The sequence below is a fragment of the Rhinopithecus roxellana genome, chromosome 8 (assembly GCF_007565055.1).
Source record: "Rhinopithecus roxellana isolate Shanxi Qingling chromosome 8, ASM756505v1, whole genome shotgun sequence".
Classification (NCBI taxonomy): Eukaryota; Metazoa; Chordata; class Mammalia; order Primates; family Cercopithecidae; genus Rhinopithecus; species Rhinopithecus roxellana.
Window position 1 is genome coordinate 55,867,372 of NC_044556.1, and position 18,588 is coordinate 55,885,959.

An 18,588-nucleotide genomic window follows, 5' to 3' on the forward strand; every position below is an offset into this window, starting at 1 on the left:
CAAGTCCTGTGGATCCGCACCTGGCCCTCTGGGAATTTGTGGTCAGGCCTACTACAACTGCTCATGAAAGTAGTTCATTCATTTGGAGCCAATTTCATGAGAGTAGAGAGCATGTCTGACCAATTGGTGTAAGCTCAGCATAGTGTCGGGCACATAGTTCATGCAGCCAATTAATACATCCATTTTTGTAAGGTGCATCTGCTTCTGCTGGACTTTTCTGGGGTCTTCTTGCCCTCCTGGTAACAGGACTCTTGGTATAATCCTGACGTCCAAGCCCTGGGATGGAATGAAACTCCAGACCCTGACCTGGATCCATCATTAATACAACAGGTTGTCATTAATATGTGTGACCTTGCATTTACTTTTCTTTTTTTTTTTTTTTTTTTTTTGTGAGATGGAGTCTCACTCTGTCGCCCAGGCTGGAGTGCAGTGGGGCAATCTCCGCTCACTGCAAGCTCCGCCACCCAGGTTCACGACATTCTCCTGCCTCAGTCTCCTGAGCAGCTGGGACTACCGGCGCCCGCCATCACACCCGACTAACTTTTTGTATTTTTTTAGTAGAGACGGGGTTTCACTGTGTTAGCCAGGATGGTCTTGATCTCCTAACTTCATGATCGCCCGCCTCGGCCTCCCAAAGTGCTGGGATTACAGGCGTGAGCCACCGTGCCCAGACGCGTTTACATTTTTATAGGAACACTTCTAAGCACTTTTCTTGTGGGGTGCTGACATTCACAATCCCATTTTTGGGATGGGGTAGTTAAACCATCTGGGTTTGAGGAGATTTCTCAGCAGTGGATGGAATTATGAACTCTTAAATCTAAAGGAACGTCAATGATAGTTTATCCTGGAAAAAAGTCAATGTTCTTCAATCTTCCTTTATGTTTCTAGTCAAATCAGTGAATTCTTTTGATTGTCTTCTTTGGGCCGAGAATTGTTGTTTTTTGAGCAGAGACTTAGGGGAGCGCACTGCTATCTAGATAACATTCTCATAGGCAAATAGCCTTGGTGTGTCTGGCATCTTGAGCAGTGAGTGGGGATTTTCCATCTGAAGACAGACAAAAAGAAAGCAGAGTGAGGGAGTTGAGCAGGGCTCTGGATCTTCCATGGAGGCCCTGACATCCAGGAAACTTTATTTCCAAGGTTACCCAACCCAAATTGGCTGCCATGCTGGCTCCCACTGTTTAATCTTAACCACTCCTAGCTTAGAGAAACTATTTTTTAAGTTTAACCTATATTTATCTTGCTGAATGCTTAACGAACTGAGCTTTCCTTGTAATAATTCACTAAACCAACCTTTTCTATAACTAAGCAAACTGCTTTAATGATTCTTATCTTTTTAGATCTGTTTGGGAGAGGAAGAAAAAGGAGACGGAAAGGTACCACTACTGCTGCCAACCGTACCCTGTGAAGGAATAAGCGTTAAAGCTATTGCATTAGTAGTTTAACTGAGGGGAGGATGCAAACCAGATGTAACATAGTTGGACTATGGGAGAAAAGTAGAAATCTCTCCCTCCTACAGTTTCCTGGTGTCTCAGGAGCAAGCTGGAGTCTCCTCCCCAGTTATTCCTCTCTTTATTCCTTGCACAACCTAAGCCATGGTCTTTTTCCTTGTCTGTAACTTCAGTCAGAAGCCTTTTGATTTTCTCTGTTATTCCTATCTAGAACCTCTTTCCTACTCTATTTGTTCCAGATTACCCAATTTGACGCCTAAAACACAATTCTCTTCCATCCCCCATGTTCTCATATAACCCTAAGCAAAGGGAATGGGGAACTACTAGAGGACTTTTTAATTCCAGAGAGTATGAGATCCCTGGGTCCAAGAAATTTTGACCTAAACATGAAGCAGGAAAAGAAATGGAACTATTAAGATGAAATTCAGCTCAAAGCTTCTTACCTTTTTTGGTATTTCCACAGTGGAATAAAGTGTATTTGCTGCATCTTCCATTGGGATGGTTCTCTATTAAAAACAAACAACAAACAAAAGAAATAATCACCCACATCCTGAATCACATAGACAAGGCCAGAGAGACATTCAGAATCCAGAGATGGGAGGAGATGGTGAGAGGGAAAGGAGGGTTCTGGAACAGAGAAGGGCGGTAGGAAGTTCTCTTGTTGGTGGCTGCTATTATAATAATTTTTGATAACTTTTTTCGGGAAGCCATTACATTATTTTTAAACTGTATTGTGTTTACATGAATTTCAAAAATACATAAGATATATATATATATATATATACACATACACACACACACATATATATATATATCATTAGCTATAAGTCTCCTAAAAGGATTAAAGGATAATTTGAAATAGTATTGCTAATGCTGCAAATAAACTTCCCCAACGGTCAAAGGGCCCTTGGAGAAAATCAGTAAGGATGACTTATGGAACAAAATAAAATAAAACAAGAACAACAATAACCAAAACTCCTTCCCAATCAGAGGTAAATATCCTGGGTTGGCTAAGCCTGTTCCTGAACATCATGAGCAGCCCTGCAGCCCTCTGGGGATATATCTTAAGCAGGGGAAGAAAGAACATAGTGATAAAGTGATAAATTTTGACTTAAACCAGTTAAATGGAGCATAAAGCAGCCTCTTTTGTGAGAAAGGAAAGCAGTCTCACAATACTAATGACTTTGGTAATGTCTCCTCTTTGTAGAGGGTAAACGTAAGTAAATGTTGTAGGTAAATGAGGAAGATGCAACCTGATTGAGAGACACTAAAGTTTTGAGTAAAACTGGGGTTTTGAGGCTTCAAAGTATTTTTATTTCTTCACTAAACAGGCCGTTGTGGTAAAGGGCTCTATGACCTCTAAAGAGCTAGCCCAGCCTGGGCTGCAGTAATTGGCCCTGAGGAGCCTTTTGAAGTTGTCTACTTATTTCATTTCTCCAAATTGTCTTTTGTTATTTGAGTTTCTTTAAACTTCATTATTATGATTTTCTTTTTGGAGACTTTTCTTTGAATTGCATTTGTGTTCATTCACTTCACTCAGTGACCTACACCTACAATGCCTTGATTCATGGCCCAGAGTCACCACAGATTCCCTGATCCTTCTGATGGCTCCTTGAGTCATCTCAGAAGAAGAGGCATCTCTAGAGAAGTCTTCTGATACCACGATTCAAACATCCTGTCAAAGTCACACTCTTCTACCCACTCCCTTATGCAAAAGGAATCTGGCCTTTTGTGTGGCCGTTATGAACTGTGGAAGGGAGCAGGTGATTTCATAGACCACAGCATGAGCATTACAAGTCAGAACCAGGTGCTCCAGAGACCACCAGCTTCTTCTGCACAGAAGAGAATCCATGAAGACTTGGAGGAGGCACAGGTGCATTGAGTTTTAAGGCTATATATCCTCACTCCCCTCTTCATTCCCATGTTGCCCAAATCCATGGAAAAACCTCACAAGGAGAGCCTCAGAGAGAGGATCAGTCCCCAGGAAAGATTAGAAGGGACTCACATTAGTGGAAGGAATTGTGTCGTACTCTGTGTTCTCTCCAGAATAAGGGCATATGTTAGGAGTTTCCCGACAAATGTCCGCTCTCTTCTTCTCTTCAATGGACTCTAAAAACAAGTTGGGAGAGAATCAAAGACACCTCTCCGACCACTCACCACTTCCACTGGCCCACCATTTCTCCTGGATGACCCACTTAGGGTGACCAACCATCCCAGTTTCCTTGTAACGGAAGGGTTTTCACGATATAGGACTTTCAGTGTTAAAACTGGGAAAATCTAAACAAAACAGGATGAATTGGCCACTCTCATCATTTCACTTCCTGATCTCTCCATCAAGGTGGTTAAAGTGGGAAGTAGAGAAAGTCAAAGACACTTTCAGAGGGGCTTCCAGGAGGGAAGGGAGATTTCAAAGTCTGCAAGTCATACCCAACTGATGTTATGTCCCTCCCCATCACCCACATGGACAGTGGGAACTCAGAAGACCAATCAGCAGGGTTTAGGAACACAGGATGGGGTGCAACTGGAGAGAGACAGGGAAAGGCTTCCCAAGGAGCCATGTGTCTAGTGGGCAGTAAAGCTAGGTCTTGGGTTGATCCTGTGGAAAGGGTGGGAGTGGTTTGTGGGCTCTGATAGGGATAGGGATAGGGATAGGAAAGATTGACTAGAGGATGCTGGTCTGTGGGGACCTCAGAGTTGGAGGCCATCACCTCCCAGGTCAGGGGTGCAGAGTCAGCAGTGTGGGGCCTGTATCAACACAACAGCCACATCAGTATGTCCCTCTGGGAGAAGGAGAGAAACAGGTCCTGGAAAGGGAACTGAGAGAACTGTGTCCTCAGGGAAGACCTCCAGCACTTTCTCTACTCCAGAACTAAGGAGTACAGGCTGACTGTGTGCTTCTTGAGGGCAGAGACTGTGTCTTCTTCATCTCTGCATCTTCAACACCTCATGCCAAGTCTGGCACACAGCTCTATATGTGCTTGTTGAATCAATGAAGGAGAAAAGCATGAATGTGGGTGAGGACAAAAATAGTACATGCTCTACCTTCTTGTGTCTCTCTCTTCAGAAACCAAAGAAATAGCCCCAGTACAAAGAGACTGAGCAGGAGGGGCACCAACAGGAGACACAGGAGGACCATGGAGGAATCTGAGTCATCAGCAGCACCTTCAAAGAGAGAACGGTTGGAGGCACAGGGAAGGGAGAAAAGTCAGTTCAGGAAAACGACCCAGGTCTTGGAGCACCTGCCACCTTCCTCCCAGCCTGGTGACCACCCAGTGGCTTCCAGTTTCCATACAGTGCCTGTTCCCATGGGGGCTAGGAGCTGAAGAAGGTGTAGGTCCTGGGCAGAGGCTCCTGTGGAGGGGGGAGAGACAGTCACCTTCACAGAGCTTCCTGGCAAAGATGGGGCTTGAGAAGTTGCTGCTGACAGGGTTCCTGGCAATGCAGATGAAGGTCATATCACTTTCTCCCCATCTCCAGGAGATGGGTAGGATGGACCCATTATGGGACTCATTGACTGCTCGCCCCAGCGCCTTCCAGGTATAAATCACATCCTCTTCCCCATGTTCTATGCAGCATGTCAGATTGGTCACACAGGTGCCATTCTTATTGCTCTGTAGACCCATGGTGACTTTAGGCTTTGACAAGTGCTCTGTGAAAGAGGAAGGACAACCAGAGGTGGAAGCTCTGCTATAGCTCTCCATTCTCTAAGTTAACCTTGGATACCTTGGACCTGAATCTCCCTGGGAGCTCCGACTGGAGAGAAAGCAGTAATTCAGAGCAGAATCCTCATTCTTATCTAGAAAAGAGAACTATCTAGGTCTGTTTTACCACAGCAATATAATAACAACAACAATAACAACAATAGAAATAATAATGCAATAGGAATATAACCGCCATTTATTAAGCATAGCCACATGGCAAGCACTGTGCTAGACACTTGTTGGATGTCTGCTAATATTATCTGTTCTAGAGGTTCTCTAGTCTCTGTCCTCAGGCTTCCCTTTACTCTCTAGGAGAGTTTACTTTACTCTCTAGGAGAAAATTGTATTGGAGTAGCCCTTCTGGCCCCCTTCTCTACCCTGTGCTCACTCCCCTGCCTCAGAGAATGAGTAATTGGTTCATTGGTGAGATGGTAAGAGTCTGACATTCATCGTTTACCTTTCTCTACTCATGGGTTTGAGACGTTAAAGATTGCAGTTCAAATGTGGTTTGCCCTTTTCCTTCCTCCCCGACTAGTTAGCCCACAGAATACATATCTTCGTTCCCTTCAACCATGTCTATATGAAAGACACACCTGGATCAGGTGCAGTGCCTACCTCCTACAAGCAAGTCTGGAGGCCTATCTCCTAATGTCCCTGATATTGTGGTTCAATGAGTGAGGCAGCTATTCTTCTTGTAGATGTTTGAGTCATAGTAATTTTAACTTCCTTGGATGAGTGCCAAGGTCCAGAATTAAAAAGAAGCATTTCTCCTGTCTAGATTTACCAGAAATAATGCTGATATTTTTATCCCCTCCTTCTTGCATCTATTTATCAATTGGTTGTAATCTGTAGAGAAAGAGGTGTGATCTATACTTTGCCCAAAAATCTTCCTAAGGTAGGCATTGCTTTCCTCCCCACTACAGATATGGAAACTAAGACTTGAAGAAATTAAATAACTTGGCTAAGGTCATGTGACTAAATTAAGAAGCCAGCATTTGATCTTGATCTATGCTATGGCCACTGCACATATCAGCCATCCACTGTACCACGCTGCTTCTTATAGCATCTCTGAGTAGGCAGGGACCTCAGGGGTCAGTTACATCTACTTCATTCATGCAGAAGTCCCTTCTCCCACATTCTTGCCAAGTGTTTATCCAGCCTCTGCTTAAACATCTCTCATGTCAAGGAGCTCACCACCTCACCAAGGCAGCCATCCACCATTGGAACTGATTCTGCTCACCATAGACACGCAGCACATACTTCCGGGTGAAGGGATCCTGGAGGGATGAACTGTATATCTCCACATTGTAGATCCCTGAGTCATTCTTCTTCAGTTTGCTGAGCTTCAGGGAGTAGCCTCCATCTGGGAAGTCTACTCTCTCCTTATTACGATTTTGGGTCACTATCATAGGGCCCCCTTCTGGCTGTATGGTGACAAGAGGGGTTGTGTTAAAGGTCCAGACAATAGAGTCAACTTGCTTTACTTCGGACTTCAGGGGGAAAGTCACGGCCCCATCAATGGAACCGACCAGCTCTTTCACAGATCCAGAGGCTGTTGACCCTATAAACACAGAGAACCATAAATAAGCCTGATTCCCTGTCCTTGTCACCAGTTACTCATCCCCTTTAGGTCCTGGAGAGATCTGAGAAACCCACTCAGTCCGACACAACCAGCTCCTGGAAAAGCCTTTGGAACCTTATATGAAGGTCCGTCACATGTTACCCTGTTATGTAAGTGCTCATATGGAAGCATTGATATTAGAAATTTATGTATCACAACAATCTTAGTTCACTCCCAGAAAGTATGACTTATAAAAAGTCATCACTGGTTATGTGGTTGTAGGTGAAAAACAGTTAAGAATGTCTGCTGAAGAAACTTCCAGAAGTGGCCAGCTGAGCACTGCTAGTAAACAGGTGTGGGGAATAAGTCATCTTTTTCTTACCTATTAAATTTGAGAGACAGCCTCTGGGAATAGCACAGAGCAGTGAGAGAATTTAGTTTGGGACTAGCAGTTTAAAAGCACAAATTATAATCTTGATTAACATTTTTTTTTTTTGAGACAGTCTCACTCTGTTGCCTAGGCTGGAGTGTAGTGGCATGATCTCAGCTCACTACAACCTCCGCCTCCTGGGTTCAAGTGATGATCTTGCCTCAGCCTCCTGAGTAGCTGGGACTCCAGGTGTGTACCATCAGACCTGGCTAATTTTTGTATTTTTAGTAGAGACGAGGTTTCACCATGTTGGCCAGGCTGGTCATGAACTCCTGACCTCAAGTGATTTGCCTGCCTCGGCCTCCCAAAGTGCTGGATTGCAGGCATGAGCCACCACACCCAGCCTTGTTTAACTCTTAAAACAACTTTTCAAGGAAACATTCTTTATATCTCTATCTTACAGATCAGGAATGTGAGGCACAGTGTGGGTAAATGACTTACTCAAGCCACATAGTAAGAGGCAGAGTACACACCAAAACCCACAGGGTCGAGACCTTGAAGGGCATATTTTATAGATGAGAAAACTAAATAGCAGAAATGAAAAGAACTTATTCAAGGCTGATAGAAATATGAAAACTAAGACTAAATCCTTAAAGGTGAGGTAGGGTAGGTAGTCAAGGAAGTAACAGTGTGAGAGGCAGTAACTCTGGTGACCCTACAGTCAATACAATAAGCCTCAGCATTCACATTGTAATTGAGCTCGTTTAAGCAAAACTATCTTCGGTGAGGACTTTCCTCTGCACAGAGCATGTGGATTTTGATTTTACTTGTCCTCAAACTGACCCGTTGCTCATTATAATAGTAAAAAACACACCCATAGGTGGAGATTTAAGATGCTAATGAGATATGAGGTTTATGAAGAAGCATGTATAGCTACCGTGCATGTCCACCCAGAGGACCACCAAGAACATGGTTACTAGTAACACTTCTTTCCACCCTTTTATGAAGAATCATGTAAGATTCCCATAAAGGGAGTCTCCCCAGTGCCAGTCTTTGCTGTCTCATCCTTATAAGCAGCCCGCCCTGAATTTTCCCTCTCTCAGGATGTACTGTCTTTTCTGCACTTAACTGTCAAAATATTCTTTTTCTTTTGCAATCAATTACTCTATGCTGCATTTCCTTTGCTGTGTGTCTCTCATATAAATTCTTTTAAACTAAGTAGACAAGAACTTAGGTCTCACATCAGCTGTCAACAAAGGTGTTCTCCTTAAAAGTGCAAAACCCAAAATTATTTCTCCTTCTGCCTCTTAACATAAAGTGTCAGGTTGAAATTTTTAAATGGAATTTTTATTAATTCAGCCATGAAAAGCACAAATGAAAGAAGCAAAGCCAACGAAACAGCCAAGCTACAGGATCCTGACAGTTCCAACGATGCTGTTGCAAGACTACATGGTGACCTTTGTGGTTTCTATACACTTTTGACCTTGTTGGTCCTTCTTCCATAAGAAACATTAAAACTCGTATCTCATGACTGTGTTGGTATAAAATGAATGTGATCCAGGCTGGATTCATTATATATTCATTGTTATTGTTATTGCTGTATTCATTTCTCTTCTGATTTTAAAAGAAATTAAAATTAAAACTATTGTGAGCCTTACATACATTGTCCCCTGTGTCTAATTGGCCCTGTGAGACTGACCAAGCATCCAGGCTCTGTTTCATTTCACAGCCTGATCTCTTAGACACAATGTTTTCTTCTACTCCAGTACTGATGTAACTCATGTCTTTTCTAGTAAAAAGACAAATTCCTATACGGACATATCCAGATATCAAAAATTGTTTCATTAGAGACATTTCTTTGGTCCCTGTTAAAATCAAATATCTTGGCAAGGGTTTCCAAATAATAAGAGTTGTCATGTATTAGATGTTTATTCTGCGCCAAACGTTTATTGTAAGGAGCATGCCTAACACTAAAAACAATCATGCAAATTAGGCATTTTGACCTTTTTACACAAGGATCAGCAACCTATAACCCACAGGCTAAATCCGGTCCACTGCCTGTTTTTGTAAACACAGTTGTACTGGAACACAGCCATACTCTTTCATTTACATATTGTCTACGGATCCTTTTTCACTACAAAGACTGAGTTAAATAATTGTGACCATGATTTATTGTCTGCAAAGCCTAAAATATTTATTCTCTGGCCCTTTTCAGAAAAAAATTGCTAACTCCTGACTTCATGAGAAAACTGAGATTCAAACAACAACAACAAACAACAACAGCTAAGTGACTTACCCAAGGGCACAAAGCTAGCAGGTGATGATTTGAGAATTTAACCCAATGTCTCTCTAGCTCTGGGACCTGTGCTCTTTTCACAGTGGCTCAATTTGAAGGCCACCTGGCATTTGTACCAGCTCTAGCCTTCTCCCTCACTCCCCTTCTCCATCCCCCTAAGGGGCTCTAGTGTCAAATTCAAAGCCCTTGGGCGCCATTGAACCACAATTTCCCTTCTTGTCCTTTGGTGACCTTCCCTCAAGCATAAACTACTCTACCAGTGCCCCGGGGGGGGGGGGCGGAAATCTGATGCTACCAAAGGGTGACCCACTCCATTGCTTACAGATCTGAAGTCTCTGCCAATGTTTTGCTAAATTTATCTCCAAAAGTACTGATTCCTCTTCATGGGTAAGAAGAGGAATCAGTATCTTTTAGGAGCTGATTTCTATTTTCAAACATTTTCCCCCTTATAATGTATCAGTCGGTACCTATATACTTTGGATTACTCAAGCTTTTATCAAATCATCCCATTAAGTAATCTGATTTTTTAAAAAAACTATTCTCTCTGCTTCTTCAATATTAAGGCCGAGATGGTTTTTCGACTGCTCTCTCTGTTCATCTTTAGGAGTGTCAAGTCAAATAGTGCCAGGAAATGTTACAGACAAAATCAATTTTATTCTGAAATTTTGATCAGTGAATGTATTTGTTCTTCTACTTCAACAGCAGAGATGAAAGGGGTGAATATTTTGAAGTCAAATAAAGATTGGGTATCACTTGGCCCCAAATGGATGCAATTTCTACACTTAGGGCAACCTTCAAGTAATTTCATTTTCACATTTCATTCTGGAGCAATATTTAAGGTGAAGAAGTGCCAAAACTACAAGGACGTGGCTTTAGTTGCTAGCATGTGTGCAATTACTCTTTTCACCCTTCCACACACATAGTGCTGTATTCTCACGGTAAATACCAAGGGACATGACTTGTGCGGGATATAAGAAAATGTCGCCAAATTAATTGTTTCTTGTTAGAATAAAATTAGAGAGTGACGCAGGGCAAATTACCAACATGAGCCTATAGATGGAGTGTATTGTTCTGTCTTAAATGTAACTTCAGGGTGAGACAAGGAGTAATGAAAGAAAACAGTAGCTCCATGCCATTCTCGGAATGTGGGTTCAGAGGACAGGGGCAGGGTTGGAGAGTCCTAACCAGTTTTGCTTCTACTTATCAGTTGACTATGAAAAGGGATCCAGAAACAGGACACTTCTTTTTTCAGATGTCCAAGGCTGAATTGAAGCTCTTCTTTCTGTGATGGTTTTGCACCTGCAGTGTGTGACCCTATGGAGTTTTGCCATAACTAAGCAGGTCACACTTGTCAGATTCAGTCATTCCTTCTTTTAACAAGAATTTGTTTAGTTCCCATTGTTTAGGAGCCGAGGGTATGACTGGGGAGCAAGAGAGTCATAAGGTTGTAACCTGCCTCTTTTACATCAGTTTTACCCCTTCCTCATTCCGTAGAAGCCAAATGGTTTGGGTTACTCAGTTCAGGTGGTAGCCCTTCTCCTGTACGGTAATTAGTTCAGGAGTGTCACATGACATGGGTTGATTGTATAAGGCCAGGATGACAATGTATTGCTGTGGAAAGATATGCAACTGGGACTACCACTCACATGTGGCCACCACACAAGCATCCCGGCCTCCTCCCTCCCCTGATCCTCAGCTCACTTTCTACCTCACACTCTTGTTTGTGCTTTATCCTCCTTTCTGTTCATCTAAATCTTATTCAAACCCCGTAAATTCTGGTTTAAAGCTCTTCCCTGAGGAAGCCTCCAACTCCTCCTCACACACATCCCCTGAAAATTTACCACCAATTTCACTTCATTAACACTTTAAATTCTCCAGAAAGAAATATCCTCCCTGGGTGGTTGTTGGATATATCATTTTGCTGTGGATTAGCCAATGATCGGTCCACAGGATTAGAGGCCAGATCACCCAATGATGGGGTCACCAAGTCCTGCCCAGAGAGGGGGTAGAGGTGGCTTCTCCTCCTCTAGCATGTGGCAGAGGGAGAAAGGGCTCTGGCCTAACTGGGAGTCAGGACCTTGGGTCCATTCCTGTGCCTCAGTAATCATAATTTCAGCAGCAAATGCCTGGTGTTACGCTGTGGTTTGTAAGCTAAATCAGTGGGCATCCTCTCTCCTGATCCTTAGAACAGCCCCGTGAGATAGAGCTTAAGCCCTGCTTTATAAATTAGGATACTGGAGTTTTGAGAAGTGGAGTGACTTTCCTAAAGCCCCACTGAAGAAACGTTGGAAGAGGAAAGAGGAGTTAGTTCTTCACCTCAGAGGTCTGTGTGGTTTTCACTACTGCTTCAACATGTTCCACTTCAAGTTTTGCTTTCTGAACCCTCATACGGGAAATAAATAACAACATTTAGTTTCCAGGCATTTGGGGAAGATGAAGTGTGAATACGGATTTGAAAGCATTTTGAGAAGTACAGAGTAGCCTAACAACAAGGTGGGAGGCAGGTGACAAGGTTGGGAAATGGGAGCGTAAGAGTCAGGCCTTGAGAAGACTTCCCATCTTTTGGTTTTATTTCTGCACAGATAGGTAAAAATGAGAAACAGAGATATCCCAAAACGCCTTTGGATGAGTTCTCAGCAAAGTGAGCCAGAAAGTTAAGATGGCCATGAGCATTCCCCACTACATCCCCCGCCTGCCTTTGGAGGTGGAGGGAGCTGGGGCAGGATACCCTTTGTCTTTTGCCCCAGCCGAGACTCAGATGTCTTTGCATCAGGGGGAGTCAGCTGTAAGATGTCCTCTGTAACAGAAAGGGATAACAGGTCCTGCCCGTTGCCACCTCTCTTTCCTCTTGGTTGTCATCTCCTCCCCTGTCCTGTCCCCTAGAGTCTCACGAGTTGAGTGGAGGGAAGGAGCCCGATTATGAGGAAGATACATTATCAGTGCAGCCAGTACCAAGAGATGGCGATATAGCAGGAAGACTTGGGGGGAGGGGAGAGTGGAAAAGCCTACCTCCTGCTTGCCAGCCCCGTCCCCAAGCACTTCTCTGAACACTTGGTGCCTCTGTCCAAATGCACCAGTGTGTTGTGGCACTCTCCTCATGAAAACCATGGACCAGAGCATCTCAGAGCTGGGAGGAGTATCAGGGATTACTTAGTCTGATCTCATTTCACAGACGAGAAGGCTGATATTCAGAAGATTATGGCGATGTTTCCCAAACCAGTGGAAGGCCAGGATTAACAGCCAAGGCTCCTAAGGCAGGATTTTACAGACTGTGCCCCCTGCCACCTTTGGAGGCAGTGGCAGTGCCTCAGTGTATTTCTTGGGAGCTCAGGAGGAGGTTTAAGGGGTGAGCATAGGATAGGAGGCTATGGGACTTGCCTCCGTTAGAGAGACTTCAACTCTATACATTGGAGTCATTTATTTGCTTTTTTTTTCTGTGTAACATTTCATTTCATAAAAGGAAACCATGGATTAAAAAACAAAAGCAAAAAACCCCAAAGTAGTTTGAAATCTATTGCACTTTACTCAAGTCCTCCTTAACGAATGAAAAAGCAGTGTAATTCAATGCCGCACAAGGCAGCCACAGACAGAGGCTTGAAAATTTCCCACTTCACCGCACACCTTTCCCATCACTCTAGCCCTAGCCTACCACATTCACATTTACGTTGCTCACCACTTTGCTCCTCACTCATCACCTGCCCCCTCTTCCTTGTTTATTCTGGTTCTTTTCAACACTCTCCTAATTCCCCTCACTCACTTTTTGTTTTCTTTTTATTGATTGTCTCCTCAACACTACTGTATCATCGAATCATTGGCAGATTACTGTGCCCATTTTTCAGATGAGAATACTGAGACCATGAGAGCTGCTCCTTGGACCCTCTGAGTTTAGCCAGGGTGGCTCCCTGTTGGTACACCCATATCCCAGAAACAGAGCTACCTGTTCTTCTTGGGCCTTTCCAGTTTCTACCTCAGATTTATGTACCTGGCGAGGGAAGAAACCCCAACTCGTACTCCCTGAGGAAGATTCAGCTCAAATACACATGTAGTGAGCATCTCTTTGGTGCCAGGTCCAGTGACCAATGGCTTGTTGTGATTAAAAGAGCACTAGCTTTGAAAACTCAATCTCTGGCTACCTTTTAAACGCTGTGTTATCTTGCCCAAGAAACATGATCTCTCTGTTAAGCCTAAGTTTCCTCATCTATACAACAGGGATAATGATATCTGTCTTACAGACTTATGAGGAGGTGGTATGAAAAACACCTTGGATGTAGTAACTTAATAAATGGTGATTATTTTAATAATAATTTTGCATTTGATATGTCATTTAAAATGTCACAATAATTCTGCAACTTAGATTTCATTCTCTGTTACACACCTGAGAAGAGCAAGGCTCAGAGGGGAAGAGTAATTTGCCCACAATAATACATCTACTAAGTCAAACCCAGGATGCGCTTGTCCAGGGCCAGGACTTGTGCCACTGCCCTGCAGACTGGAAGTTCCAGGACAATCTCTGTCTCCTTTCAGCCTCAGGAGGTGCACTACACAGGCTACCCACAGCCTCTGGAGCAGGGCAGAGGGGGACCTGCATGGCAGGTTTTCCATACTTGGCTCTTTCACCGACAGGTTTCAGGTGGACACCTGGGGCTTTCAAAATCTCTGCCATTTTCCCCAACCCCTCCAGCTTATCTCCCTCAAGTTCCATTTTTGCTCATCATTTCCGTTCAGGGAGTGTTTTTTTTTAAAGTGAGAGCCTATTCCAGAACCACCTGGTTAGACCCAGGTACTTCCCAAAAATACAAACTTCTGATGAATTCAAAGCTGGTAAGAGTCTGCTGATGCTGACCACTTAGCGAGGCCAGATGATACAGGGAAAGTACTGGGGGCACCAGCCACCTGTGTGGTCTTGGGCAGATCACTTCAAGCAGGCTCAGATACACATAATGAAGCAGTTATGTGAAGTCCTCATAGGGTGACCTCATGGTAGTACTCCATGAGATTGATGACAGAAGATATATTTCTCATTTATGGGGCTCCTGATCCTTTTTGAGAGCCCTTAGGATAGAAAAATCTTCAAAGACTAGAATACTAATGACAGGTGCAGAACCAACCTCTGTCCTCCATGGGCTTAAACATAAAGTGCCTATGGTATGAGATGGTTCTTTAAGCAGAGACTGATTAGATTGCTTGAGTAAGGAAAGAAAATTCAATTGATTCTTTCCATTTATATTACTGTTATGCATAACCGGTCTTATAAATACATTTATAAGTAAATAAATACATACCTGTACAGTACCATTTTGTTCTTAAAGTTGCCCTCAAAAGGAGAGAAGGCTAGAAGATAAAGTTTCTGAGGCCCAGGAAAACTTTAACATTCCTTATCTAACTCATGGCAGAACCTGGATTAGAAAAATGGTCTCTGATACCCAGCACCACTTCCTTCAGCTCCTTCATCCCTGGGACAGTCAATAGAGGAGTCAGTTCTCAGAGTCAGTTTTTGCCCTCCCTCTAGTCTCTTCCTGACCTGAGATTCAGAGATCAGAGGATGGCGAAAAGCAAATGTTAGATGAGAACACAGAGCCTCCTGAGTTGAGCCAGAGGCCCCGAATGGAACAAGAAACCTGGAACTATTCAGGATGTGGTAGACAGGAGAGCAGGAGAGTGGAAGAGAATCCGGCTGGACTCACCTGTGTGCTGCCAAAGGATATAGATGAGGATGAAGCATGTTGGGGAACCAGCCATATTGCTCTCTGGAAGTCAGCCACTGAAATGAACCCACTTCCCTCTCAAGTATTACTCAGACCTCTTCCCCAGCTGATGTTTAAAGAACTGGGAGGGGTCACGCCACAGACATGTGAGACTAATTGCTAAATTATTTTCAGAGTGAATAAAGTAAAATCTTTGCCACCAGCAATCTATGAGAGATCCATTTGCTCCCCATCTTCATCAGCATTTGGTATATTCCTATTTTGTATTTTAGCTCTTGTAATAAGTGTTGCAGTGATACCTCATTGTGGTTTTAACTTGCATTTCCCTAAAGCCTAATAATGTTGAACATTTTTTCATGTGCTTATTTGCCACCTATATATCCACATCCTCCTTGGTGAAATGTCTATTTATGTCTTTTGTCCATTTTATAATCAGATTCTTTCTTTCTTTATTTTTTTACTGTTGAGTTTTGACAATTCTTTGTATGTTCTAGGTATAAGAGTCATTCGTCAGATATGTGGTTTACAAGTGTTTTCTCTTAGTCTGTAGCCTGTCTTTTCATCTTCTTTAAGGGGTCTTTTGCAGAGCAAAAATTTTAATTTTGGTGAAATTCAACTTATCAGTTATTTTTCTACCCACCACTAGGGCCCAAAGGTTTTCTCCTGAATGTTTTATAGTTTTATGTATTACATTTAAATGTATGATCCAGTTTTAATGTAAGGTGTGAAGTTTAGATTGAGATTCACCTAAATATATTGTCTATATTCATTGAGAACCATATCAGGTAATACGGTTGACAGTTCTTTTTCTTTCAACACTTGAAACTTTCAGATTGAACACTTTCAGATTGGGCATTTTCTACTGTTTATCTTCAAGTGCACTGATTCTTTACTTTTTCATCTCCACTTTGAAATTTTTTATTTTTTTATTTTTTCATTTTTTCTGAGACAGAGTCTCGCTGTGTTTCCCAGGCTGGAGTGCAGTGGTGCGATCTTGGGTCACTGCAACCTCTGCCTGCTGGGGTCAAGAGAGTCTCCTGCCTCAGCCTCCTGAGTAGCTGGGATTACTGGCACCCAACACCACACCTGGCTAATTTTTATATTTTGGTGGCTACAGACTTTTGCCATGTTGGCCAGGCTGGTCTTGAACTCTTGACCTCAGGTGATCCACCCACCTTGGCCTCCCCAAGTGCTGGGATTGCAGGTGTGAGCCACTGCCACCGGACTCCATTTTGCTATTAAGCTCATTAAACTCGTTCAATTAGCTTTACATTTCAATCACCGTATTATTCAATTCTAAAATTTCCCTTTGGTTCTTCTTTATATCTTCTATTCTTTTTTTAAAGACTTTCTAGTTTTTTTTTGTTTATTTGTTTTCAATGTGTTCATAATCGCTAGTTGAAGCATTTTTACTATGGTTTCTTAAAAATCCTTGTAAAATAATTCTAACATCTGCGTCATCTTGGTTTTGGTGTCTGTTGCTTGCCTTTTGTTCATTCAAATTGAGATTGTCCTGGTTCTTGTTATGATGAGTAAATTTTGACACCGTGATGATAAGGTAGGGGACCACATTACTGCTGAGCAGTGGTAAAAATCCAGACTCTCCATTTGGCCTTTTCTGACACCACCCAAAGGAAGAATTGGGAGGAGTGCCTCATTGTTTCAGGGAGGCAGTGGAGATTCAGTCTTCCTACTTAGCCTCTTCTGATGTCACCCCAGTGGGGAGTGGGGAGTGGGGAGGGATGATTCCTTATTTCCAAGGGGTGGGGTGGGGGCTTGAAATATAGGTTTTCCACTTGGCCTTTGCTGGTGGGGGTGTGTGTCCCGTATTTCCACCTGGTGTTTGGCTAGAATATGGTGATTATTGTGTAAAGGCTTCTTCCAGCAGTCCCCTTTCCAGTCTTTTGGCAAGACAGAACAGAAAATCCTTGGGATTGACATTTCTAGATTATATTCTTATCTAGCACACAGCCTAGAATACACAGGGGTCAAAAAGAAAACACAGGTAACTCATTGTCATGTCATTCCTCATGTCCAGAGGTCCCTTGCCACCACTTCGTCTCTCAACTATTTAGAATCTTCCTGTGTTTGTGTTTTATACATTATGTCCAGGGTTTTATTAAAATCTGTAATTAGTGGCAAGAATGGAGATAAATTCACTCACTCCATCTTGTGTGTAATTTCTCATGTCTGATCACATGTTTTTATATCCATTCTCTGCACTGACTTGATTGAAATAATGGTGAAATCTTTTAAAAAAGACTTCCTGTCAAGTGGCAAAATGAATCCATGTGGACTTGAAAAACACAGTAATGATAGATAAAACATTTTCAAATGTATTAAAATGTATGGCTTTGCTCAAAACTAAGGTGAAAATTTCTGTGAGTGAGAAGCATTGTAGAAATCCACAGCACATGAAAAGTGAGGGCATATGTGTCTAAAAGGAGTCCTGATACCCAAATCCTGCAAATACAGGAAAAGAAAATTACACACCAGCATCACTTATGAAGATAGTTGCAAAGATCCTGAGTGACACTCTAGCAAATCAAAGCCATTGGCATATAAAAACACACCATGACTAAATAGCATTCATCCCATGAATGTGAGAATGGGCCAATATTTCCAAAATTTATCAGCATAGTCCATCACATTGATTAAATGTAAAACAACATATGATCATCTCAGAAGACATAGTAAAAACTTTGATAAAATTAAATATGGATTCATAATTTCAAAAATTTTTAGTAAACTTTAGCAAACATCATACTTAATGCTGAACCTTTAGAAGAAATAGTATCAAAGTCAGGAATAAGACAAGGATTTCTCTAGTCACTGATAGTATTTATTAATTAACTGGTATCTTGGCCAAAGCAATGAGACAAGAAAAATAAAGAAGATGTAACTGTATTAGAAAGAGAGACAAATAATTGTTATTTTCAGACCATATCACTGTGGACGTAGAAAATCCAAAGGAATCTGCAAACAATGAGAACTAATAAGATACTGAGCATAATGTCTGACCATAATTGCAAACAAGACATTTTTCTAACTTGGGTCACAGGTTGACAACTTGTTTACTAACATTGACCTTATTTTATTAAGAACCAGAGAGGTATTTTCCCCAAAATTACACAGCATTTTATTATCACAGCCAAGACAGCAACTAGAGTTTTATGATGACCTCAAACCCAGTAATGTCTCCATTAAGAGGTATCACCCATTTGTGCACCATACTAGTACAAATATGGCAATGGCAGAAATAGTAGTTTTAAAGTGCCATGATTATGAATCCTGAAAATCTTGGCAAACAGAATGAAGATGGAGATGAGATATCCTGTATAAACTGACCTAGAAGTGATTTTGGAGATCTTTCATTCTCATTCAAAGAATTTTACTCTTGTTTCATGTCTCAGCTTTCCTTATTCCTGAAAATGACCAAGACAAGATTTCTGGGAAGATATGGAGAGAAACTATTATGAAATAGAAAGGGGCCTGAACTGGGTG

General features: G+C 42.3%; 1 protein-coding gene across 3 annotated transcripts; it reads right to left on the minus strand.

The window, feature by feature from the left end:
- Positions 1–551: 551 nt before the first annotated feature.
- SLAMF7 (SLAM family member 7) lies at positions 552–15,340 on the minus strand. Of its 3 annotated transcripts, XM_010360731.2 has the most exons (7): positions 15,064–15,340; positions 6,393–6,713; positions 4,828–5,100; positions 4,494–4,613; positions 3,457–3,560; positions 1,895–1,957; positions 938–1,045 (listed from the first exon to the last, which is right to left on the minus strand). In XM_010360731.2, the coding sequence occupies exons 1-7, from the start codon at positions 15,116–15,118 to the stop codon at positions 974–976; spliced, it is 1,008 nt and encodes a 335-aa protein (XP_010359033.2). In that variant the 5' UTR covers positions 15,119–15,340; the 3' UTR covers positions 938–973. The 3 variants fall into 3 exon arrangements, with proteins under 3 accessions (XP_030792474.1, XP_010359034.2, XP_010359033.2); XM_030936614.1 differs by lacking the exon at positions 4,828–5,100 and having other exon boundaries at positions 552–1,045; XM_010360732.2 differs by lacking the exon at positions 3,457–3,560 and having other exon boundaries at positions 552–1,045.
- Between the last annotated feature and the right edge of the window lie 3,248 nt (positions 15,341–18,588).